This window comes from Homarus americanus, unplaced genomic scaffold (genome assembly GCF_018991925.1).
Source record: "Homarus americanus isolate GMGI-L3 unplaced genomic scaffold, GMGI_Hamer_2.0 scaffold9235, whole genome shotgun sequence".
Taxonomy (NCBI): Eukaryota; Metazoa; Arthropoda; class Malacostraca; order Decapoda; family Nephropidae; genus Homarus; species Homarus americanus.
In genome coordinates, this window is record NW_024737366.1 from 27,957 (window position 1) to 38,822 (window position 10,866).

Below are 10,866 nucleotides of genomic sequence, written 5' to 3' on the forward strand. Positions count from 1 at the left end.
ACAGTAGCAGTATCATATACCCAAGTTATGTGGGTGTGATGATGGGGCGAGTGGTAGCCCCTCCTCTTGCGGGTGGACATTAAGCAGGAGACCCACGACTGTGTGTGTGTGATCATGGATAGTGTTCATACAGCAGTCCTATCAATCAGAGACTTAATTCTATTTATTAACGAGTTCAATATGTCTTTATAACTTGCAAGACGGTGCACTTAGTGAAGGACTACGTGTTTACAATAGAAATAACTACAAGAGTAAACTATGTTAATATTTCCTTGTTTATTATCACCATGACTGAGAGGATCAAATAATCTTACATTTAACATAAGAGCAAAAAGTAAGGACTATTAACTGACACAATACAGTACTGATGACGTAACAGTTGTCGTACTTGTTAGTAAAGATAATATACGTCGCTGTAACTCATAACCAAAACCTGAAATAATGAACAAGATTTTCTTCAAGGGAGTAATAAATGAACTGGTTTATTTAAGGGTTATAAACTTGTCTATGTCAACATTATATAGAAATACATTTTTTTATTTTGCTGGAAGAGTTTCACCAGACACCTAAGATAATGTATACAGATAAATTCATTTGTTAAAAATTTTAGGTGGTTCTGTCTTGCATATTTTACCCAACAAATATTTTCAGTATGACAAAAATTTAATTAACGTTTTTTGATGAGTAATATGAACAATGCCCCAACACCAGTACAGTAAATATACCAGAGTGTGTCACTGTTCTAGTCAACATCATAAAAATATTTTAAGAAACAAGTACAGTAATAGTTGCTAACCTTGGCTCTAAACCTGTGTATATGGTTAATATTATTGGGCTAAATGACAAGGAATAATCTTTATCTTCAAGTTTAGACTTTAGAAAATACAGCAAATAGAAAATCGTGCACTGGTAAACAACTTGGATACAGTGTCCAGGCAGACGGGACTATACCTGGATGTTATATGTTTTGGTTTAGCCTCCAAGCCAATCTGTTAGTGTCTGCTGAAGCTTCCTCTTATGCATAGTCTATCAGGTATAGTAAACAGACTGGACTGTAAACACCACCACAATCCGTCACCACAAACATAAGCCACAAACCAACCTCTCAATAACACAGTGAGTCATACAGTACAGTACACTAACGAGGCGTCTTGTGGATGGCTGTCTCCTGTGTGTTGCTTCCTGAGTCTGTGATAACACATACAGTAGCTCACTGTCCTGGGTACACGTTATTTAAGATGCATCCTATACCAGTACAGTACAGTACAGTACAGTACAGTACAGTACAGTACAGTACAGTATAGTACAGTACAGTACAGTACAGTACAGTATAGTACAGTGCAGTACTTCCCACTTAAAAGGATTATTCTCATGTATCGTTCTCCATGCCAGGGTTTCACTTCACTTGTATAATGTGCGATATTTCAGCACCAAAATGTTGTATCATGATCTGCATCACACTATGTCCGAAAAAGAGATATAAGCACTCTTACTAGGTGCTCCGTGTGTGATGACTTTTGGGCCTGACAATATCTGAATCTTTTATTTAAATGACACAAACCGAGAAGGTGGATATTGATGTGCTGAAACGTTATTTATGCGGCCGTGATGGTGCCGGGAAAATAACTAAGAACAAAAAATGACTTAAGGAGGAAGGTCAACATTTAGTTTGGCCTCCCTCCCTACACGTCGAGGTGTAGTACAACAAGAAGTTAAATGTCTACACCTTACGTCATACACATTACACTTCCCTACTTACACTTTACGTCGAGGTGTAGGGGCGGGGAAGAGGAAGTGTCCTTAATGTTAGAAGCCTCACAAGTGTAGTCCCCGCCGTGGCCTCTGGTGACCCGCTGCACCACGAGAGACATGTTGGACACGAACACCCCGGCACCAGCCAACAGCTCCACCCCCTGCCAGGTTAGGTTAGGTTAAGGTCATACAACTTCTTACGAATATATTAAATCAAATCACAGAAATATTGCCTCTCTCTTCCCTTCTTCCTCCCTCTCCCTTTCTCTGCCTCTCGATATCTCCTTCCCTCCCACCCTTTCCTTCCCTTTCCTACCTCTCTCTACCTCTTCCTGGTTATCTCAATTTATCCATCTTCCTCCGTGTCCCTCCTACCTTCTCACCCCCCTTTCACTTTCTCCGTCTCCTCTGTTTCTCGTTCCATTCATCTTTTATTTGTCTCCCTGTATCTCCCTGTATCTCCCTGTATCTCCCTGTCCCTCACTATGTCTCTCTCTATCTTTCCCTGTGTCCAGCTGTCTCTTACTACGTCTCTGTCTCTCTCTGCATCTCCCTAATGTCTCCGCTGTAGTACTCACGTTGTGTCTCCAGGCTACCTTGAAGATAGGAGGCTTGGCATCCACCTGACACTCGAAGTACACGTCATCACCTTCCTTGATGCGCAGTGGGTCCAGAGACTTGCCCAGCAGGACCCTGACTTGTGGTGCGTCTGTGGGGTGGTGAGAGACCTTGTTAGTGAGAGAGAGAGAGAGAGAGAGAGAGAGAGAGAGAGAGGCCTTAATTTGAAATATAATATAATCAATCTAATCCCAACGACTATGTCCTTCTGCTAATTTTGCAAACAAAGGTGTGACCTGTTATGCTTTACCGTTGGTTGCTCACTGCCCAGTAACGATGGTGTGTGTGTGTGTGTGTGCGTGCGTGTGTGTGTGTGTGGTGTGTGTGTGTGTGTGTGTGTGTGTGTGTGTGGTAGTACAATATAATAGGGTCACTGTAGTGGTATCATAGAGCGGCTGTATTAGTCTGGTCCCGGGTAGTACAGTAGAGCCCCATTTAGCTTAATAAACTCGTGTAGTATTATAACAGAGGGCAGAGTTACTCACAGCTGACGGACAGGAGCCGAGAGTCTTGTACCGCTTGGTCAGGGAGTTTCTCATTGGTCGCCTGACAGATAAGCATGGCACCGTCATCCTGGGGCTTGGGAGTGAAGTGTAGTATGGAGATTGTCAGGTTGCCATCCTCCACCACCTGTAACACACTAGACTGTCAGGTAACCATCCTCCACCACCTGTAACACTGTTAGGTAACCACAACCGCATCCAGCCCATACGTGCACGAACTGTCGCTATAAGAACAGCCCAGTCCCAACCATTGTAAAATTATCAATAACATGTAATAAATCAGTGTATTCACTCCCAGTAAACACTGCTCTACACTGTCACTATGTTGAAATGAACTGTAGTTTGAGCTGATCCCCATCTAAGTTATTATATGTCTTATTTGTGTCACTTATGTCCTTGTATATTATTTGTAATTCGTAACCCATTCCCCAAATATGTAACTGTATATTTTCAGCCTTCCTGGCTGCCAAGCTCTTTCAATAAACCGTTAATTATTATTATTATTATTATTATCCTCCACCACCTGTAACACACTAGGCTGTCAGGTAACCATCCTCCACCACCTGTAACACTGTCAGGTAACCATCCTCCACCACCTGTAACACTGTCAGGTAACCATCCTCCACCACCTGTAACACACTAGCTGTCAGGTAACCATCCTCCCACCTGTAACACTGTCAGGTAACCATCCTCCACCACCTGTAACACTGTCAGGTAACCATCCTCCACCACACCTGTAACACTGTCAGGTAACCATCCACCACCACCTGTAACACTGTCAGGTAACCATCCCACCACCACCCCTATAACACTGTCAGGTAACCATCCCACCACCTGTAACACTGTCAGGTAACCATCCACCACCTGTAACACTGTAAGGTAACCATCCTCCAACCTGCTAACACTGTCAGGTAACCATCACCACCACCTGCTAACACTGTCAGGTAACATACCACCACCACCTGTAACACTGTCAGGTAACCATCCACCACCACCTGTAACACTGTCAGGTAACCATCCACCACCGTGTAACACACTAGACTGTCAGGTAACCATCCTCCACCACCTGTAACACTGTCAGGTAACCATCCACCACCACCTGTAACACTGTCAGGTAACCATCCACCACCACCTGTAACACTGTCAGGCAACCATCCTCCACCACCTGTAACACTGTCAGGTAACCATCCACCACCACCTGTAACACTGTCAGGTAACCATCCACCACCTGCTTAACACTGTCAGGTAACCATCCACCACCACCTGTAACACTGTCAGGTAACCATCACCAACACCTGTAACACTGTCAGGTAACCATCCTCCACCACCACCTGTAACACTGTCAGGTAACCATCCACCACCTGCCAACACTGTCAGGTAACCATCACCACCACCAGTAACACTGTCAGTAACCATCACTCACCACCTGTAACACTGTCAGGTAACCATCCACCACCTGCTGTCAGGTAACCATCCCCCACCACCTGTAACACTGACAGTCAACCATCCACCACCACATTGTAACACTGTCAGGTTACCATCCTCCACCACCACCTGTAACACTGTCAGGTAACCATCCACCACCACCTGTAACACTGATAGGTAACCATCCACCACCACCTGTAACACTGACAGAACGCATACTCCATCCACCACTGTAACACTGTCAGGTAACCATCCACCACCACCTGTAACACTGTCAGGTAACCATCCACCACCACCTGTAACACTGTCAGGTAACCATCCACCACCTGTAACACTGTCAGGTAACCATCCACCACCAATGTAACACACATGAGTAACCATCCCCACCTGTAACACTGTCAGGTAACCATCCACCACCACCTGTAACACTGTCAGGTAACCATCCTCCACCACCTGTAACACTGTCAGGAACCATCCCCCACCAACTGTAACACTGTCAGGTAACCATCCACCACCACCTGTAACACTGTCAGGTAACCATCCACCACCACCTGTAACACTGTCAGGTAACCATCCACCACCACCTGTAACACTGTCAGGTAACCATCCTCCACCACCTGTAACACTGTCAGGTAACCATCCACCACCACCACCTGTAACACTGTCAGGAAACCATCACACACACCTTAACACTGTCAGGTAACCATCCACCACCACCTGTAACACTGTCAGGTAACCATCCTCACCACCTACAGCTGTCAGGTAACCATCACCACCACCTGTAACACTGTCAGGTAACCATCCCCACCACCTGTAACCTGTCAGGTAACCATCCACCACCACCTGTAACACTGTCAGGTAACCATCCACCACCACCTGTACACCTTCAGGTAACCATCCTCCACCTGCAACTTCATCAGGTAACCATCCCACCACCTGTAACACTGACAGGTAACCATCCAACCACCTGCTGACAGGTAACCATCACCACCACCTGTAACACTGTCAGGTAACCATCCCCACCACCTGTAACACTGTCAGGTAACCATCCCACCACCTGTACACTGTCAGGTAACCATCCTCCACCACCACCACCTGTAACACTGTCAGGTAACCATCCACCACCACCTGTAACACTGTCAGGTAACCATCCACCACCACCTGTAACACTGGGTAACCATCCACCACCACCTGTAACTGTCAGGTAACCATCCTCCACCACCTGTAACACTGTCAGGTAACCATCCACCACCACCTGTAACACTGTTAGTAACCCATCCACCACCACCTGCAACACTGTCAGGTAACCATCCACACCTGTAACACTGTCAGTAACCATCCTCCACCACCTGTAACACTGTCAGGTAACCATCCACCACCACCTGCTGCACTGTCAGGTAACCATCACCACCACCTGTAACACTGTCAGGTAACCATCCACCACCACCTGTAACACTGTCAGTAACCATCCACCACCACCTGTAACACTGTCAGGTAACCATCCTCCACCCACCTAGCAACACTGTCAGGTAACCATCCACCACCACCTGTAACACTGTTCAGGTAACCATCCACCACCACCTGTAACACTGTCGGTAACCATCCCCACCACCACCTGTAACACTGTCAGGTAACCATCCACCACCACCTGCCTGTCAGGTAACCATCCCCCACCACCACACACTGTCAGGTAACCATCCCACCACCACCTGTAACACTGTCAGGCCATCCACCACCTGTAACACTGTCAGGCCATCACCACCTGTAACACTGTCAGGTAACCATCCACCACACCACCTGTAACACTGTCAGTTACCATCCACCACCTGTAACACTGTGTAACCATCATCCACCACCTGTAACACTGTCAGGTAACCATCCACCACCACCTGTAACACTGTCAGGCATCCCTCCCACCTGTCAGGTAACCATCACCACCACCTGCTAACACTGTCAGGTAACCATCCACCACCACCACCTTAACACTGTCAGTAACCATCCACCCTACCTGCTTAACACTGATAGGTAACTATCCACCACCTGTAACACTGTCAGGTAACCATCCCCCACCACCACCTATAACACTGTCAGGTAACCATCCACCACCACTTTGTCAGGTAACCATCCCACCACCACCTGTAACACTGATGTAACCATCCACCACCACCTGCTAAACACTGTCAGGTAACCATCCCCCACCACCACCTGTAACACTGTCAGGTAACCATCCACCACCACCTGTAACACTGTCAGAGTAACCACTCCACCCACCTGTAACATCCGATCCTCCACCACCTAACACTGTCAGGTACCATCCACCACCACCTGTAAGTGAATCAACCACGACACATAAAGTTACTTAATATATTTTCTTCAGAGTAAGAAACAGCCTGTGTGTGTGTGAGAGAGAGACTCACCTTGGTATGTGTGGGCGGCAGCATGACAGACCCAAGCCACCAGACGACAGTGGGCGGTGGGCGGGACCCCCATACCCTACACTTAACTTCCGCCTGTTCCTCCGCCCACACTGACGTCACCTCCTCCACCCGCACACCAACGATGCTCACTGTAAACAATGATGACGTAACTACCAGCAATAATGTGTACACTAACAATAACAATTGATATTAATGATGGTGGTGGTGATAGTGGTGGTTAGTGATGGTAGTTATGGTGGTGGTGGTAGTGGTGGTAGTGGTAATGGTGGTGATAGTGGTAGTGATGTAGCTGTGGGGTAGTGGTAGTGTATAATAATTGGTGGTGGTGATAGTGATGGTAGTTATGGTGGTGGTGAGTATGTTTAATGGTGGTGATAGTGGTGTGATGATTGGTGAAATTAGTGGTGGTAGATGATGTGGTGATGGTGGTGGTGGTGAGGTAGTGGTGGTGGTGATGGTGGTGGTTGGTGGTGGTTATGGTGGTGGTGGTAGTGATGAAGTGGTGATGTGTAGTGGTGATGGTGGTTGTGGTGGGGGTGAAGGTGGTGAGTGGTGTGAGTGTTAGTGATGGTGGTGATAGGTGGTGATGGTGGTGGTGGCTGTGGTGGTGGTGGTGGTGGTGATGGTTGTGGTGTGTGAGGTGGTTGTGGTGGTGTGGTGAGTGTTGTGGTGCTGGTGGTTGTGGTGGTGGTGGTGGTGGTAGTGGTGGTGGTGATGGCGGTGGTGGTGGTGGCTGTGGTGGTGGTGGTGAAGTGGTGATGGTTGGTAGTGATGGTGGTTGTGGTGGTGGTGGTGTGTGAAGAGTGATGTGGTGGTTGTGGTGGTGGTGGTGATGTGATGGTGGTGATGGTGGTGATGGTGGTGGTGGCTGTGGTGGTGGTGGTAGTGGTGATGGTTGTGGTAGTGATGGTAGTTGTGGTGTGTGGTAGTGATGGTAGTGATGTGGTAGTTGTGTGGTGGTGGTGATAGTGGTGATGGTTGTGGTGAAGTGATGGTAGTGTGGGGTGGTGGTAGTGTGATGGTTGTGTGGTGAGATGATGTGGTTGTGGTGGTGGTGGTAGTAGTGGTGTGAAGTAGTGGTGATAGTGGTGGTAGTGTGGTGGTGGTGGTGTGAAATGATGTGATGGTTGTGGTGGTGATGGTAGTTGTGGTGGTGGTGTAGTGTGGTGGTGGTAGTGGTGGTGATAGTGAATAGTTGTGGTGGGGTTGGTGGTTAGTGTGATGGTTGTGGTGGTGATGGTAGTTATGGTGGTGGTGGTAGTGGTGATGGTTGTGGTGTGATGGTAGTTGTGATAGTGGTAGTGATGGTAGTTATTGGTGGTGGTGGTAGTGGTGTTAATCACTCGTGTCATGGCCAGGGTGACAGTGGTGGTGGTGGTGGTAGTGGTGTTAATCACTCGTGTCATGGCCAGGGATGACAGTGGTGGTGGTGGTAGTGGTGTTAATCACTCACGTGTCGCCAGGGGTGACAGTGGTGGTGTTGGTGGTAGTGGTGTTAATCACTCACGTGTCATGGCCAGGGTGACAGTGGTGGTGTGTGGTGATGGTGGTGTTAATCCTCACGTGTCATGGCCAGGGTGACAGTGGTGGTGGTGGTGGTAGTGGTGTAATCACTCACGTGTCATGGCCAGGGTGACAGTGGTGGTGGTGGTAGTGGTGTTAATCACTCGTGTCATGCGGGGTGACAGTGGTGGTGGTGGTAGTGGTGTTAATCACTCGTGTCATGGCCAGGGTGACAGTGGTGGTGGTGGTAGTGGTGTTAATCACTCACGTGTCATGGCCAGGGTGACAGTGGTGGTGGTGGTAGTGGTGTTAATCACTCACGTGTCATGGCCAGGGTGACAGTGGTGGTGGCAGGTTGGGTCTGGTTGGTGTTGGAAGCGAGGCAGGACAGTCGACGCCCGAGGTCACCGCGCGTTAGAGGACCCAACTGGAGTTCGTTGACTACAGCAGCGCCGCCGTCATCCATCTGGTAGCCCTCGTCCACCACTTCATCTCCCTCGTACCACACCACGGCAGGCGGCGGCCACCCTGGAGGTTTGGTTAGGTTTGGTTAGGTTAGGTTAGGTTTATACTGAACCGGTGACGAATTCTTCTTGAACCAGCCATTACACAATGTAATTATAAAATATGTAATAAATTCAGAAAAATAAAACATTAAATTGGACGCCAAGGAATATAGAACTGAACCATGAGGCAATACAAAGAAAATGCTTACTAAGACTCATGAAATTCCAAACTGAATATCCTCTAGAATTTTGTGGAATCTGGTTCAGATTTAGGAAAAGCTGCTCCCACAAGTTCCTTTGTGTGAATTAGTGAGTGAGAGGTACAGTATTTGTTGTTTACACACGTCTGCTGGTAACAGTAGGCTGACCCAAACATTGTGAAAACTTCAACATCTGTCTAATCTACTTGTTTCATTGTTACTTGATGCACCTTTATTCTCTCTCTAAAGTCCAACAGTGACTCTGTGGTCTTTTGAGTGTGTTTGACGATATTAACCTGCAGCTGTGTGTCACGGGCGATATGATAGAGGTGTATAAATGGAAGTCAGGGCTAAACAAAGGGGACATTACAAAGGTACTCAAACTATCCAACCAGGAGCGAACTCATAACAATGGTTTTAAATTAGACAAATTTAGATTTAGGCGTGAGATAAGTAAACATTGGTTTAGAAATAGAGTAGTGGACAGATGGAACAAGTTACCAAGCATCATCATTAACTCGAATACGCTGGATAGCTTCAAACACAGGTTGGGTGGATATATCACCTTTGTTTAGCCTTGACTTCCATTTACACACCTCAATCATATCGCCCCTTACTCTACGTCTCTCGAGGGAGTGCAAATTAACCTGTCTCTGTAGTCAAGGTTCCTAATGCCCGGGATTAGTCTTGCTATTCTCCTCTTAATTCTTTCAGGATTCTATATCCATTCTGTAGTGCGGTGACCAGAACTGAACTACGTAATCCAAGTATGGTCTCACAAGCTTGGGGTCAACACAGTATACAGTGTGTAATGTAGTCTCCTAACTGGTGTTATGTGAACCTATCTAATAATTTTTATCTTATTTTTGTGTTTTATTCTAAATTAAACGTTTAAGTACTGTACATTATCACAGCTTGACTTACGAGAAATATTGATCGTAGGAACCTTTATGAGTTCCAGCAATGAGTACAGTGCTTCTCGTCCACAGAGGAGAGATTAACTTACCGTCATCGTTGCTGGAGTAGGGAAGTGGCAGCCTCCAGGAAGGGGCCCACTACTCTGTTGTTGACAGGCATCACACCAGAGTTACCAAGATGCCAGCTGACCCGAGCACGACTGGGCGGTACTGTTGAGGACAAATCAATGGGTGATGACGAGACCAACAGTAGTAATAATGAGGATTATAACAGAGATACTACTGTACTGCTACTACTACTACTACTTTTTTTTTTAAACGTGGCCTCCAGCCTCCCCCAATAGCCACACCTTCGCCGCCATTTTATTACCTTAATATTAAATATCCTAATACATAAGTAGCTATCCTATCTGTGTTGAATTAGTTGAGCCGCAGATCTATGCGGCATTCAGTGACTGTAGCCTCATAGTCAATATCTGCAGCAGTTGTCGGCATTGGGGCGAAGCTCCTCTACACAAAGCCGACCGGGAGAGAGAGAACAGTCGACTACTACTACTACTACTACTACTACTACTACTAATAATAATAATAATATGTGATCATGTTAGTTTTCAGCGGTGGCAACACGGGGTTTTAAAAGGCTCCCAGAAGAGCTTGGCGAACAACTTAACGAGAAGGTCAAGTCCCACAGTGAGGTTGAAGACCCTCTCAAGTGCACAGAATTTGAACATTACGCACCTAATTCCCAGACGCTCCCAGACACTCACAGACGCTCCCAAATATTCCCAGACACTCTCAGACATTCTCAGACACTCTCAGAAATTCCCAGACACTCCCAGACGCTCCCAGATATTCCCAGACACTCTCAGACATTCCCAGACACTCTCAGACGTTCCGATACCTCAGACACTGCCAGACACTGCCAGACACTCCCAGACGCTCCCAGATATTCCCAGACACTCTCAGACTTCCCAGACACTCTCAGACATTCCCAGACACTCTCA

At 47.0% G+C, this 10,866-nt stretch overlaps 1 protein-coding gene across 1 annotated transcript in view; it reads right to left on the reverse strand.

The window, feature by feature from the left end:
- The window catches only part of LOC121873411, a gene marked incomplete at its 3' end in the record, with an annotated part of 30,893 nt that extends 22,126 nt beyond the window's left edge, over window positions 1-8,767 (reverse strand). The window contains 5 exon segments of the mRNA XM_042376947.1: window positions 1,760-1,913; window positions 2,331-2,461; window positions 2,856-3,000; window positions 6,716-6,864; window positions 8,561-8,767. Coding sequence (XP_042232881.1) covers window positions 1,760-1,913; window positions 2,331-2,461; window positions 2,856-3,000; window positions 6,716-6,864; window positions 8,561-8,705 — 724 coding nt within the window.
- Between the last annotated feature and the right edge of the window lie 2,099 nt (window positions 8,768-10,866).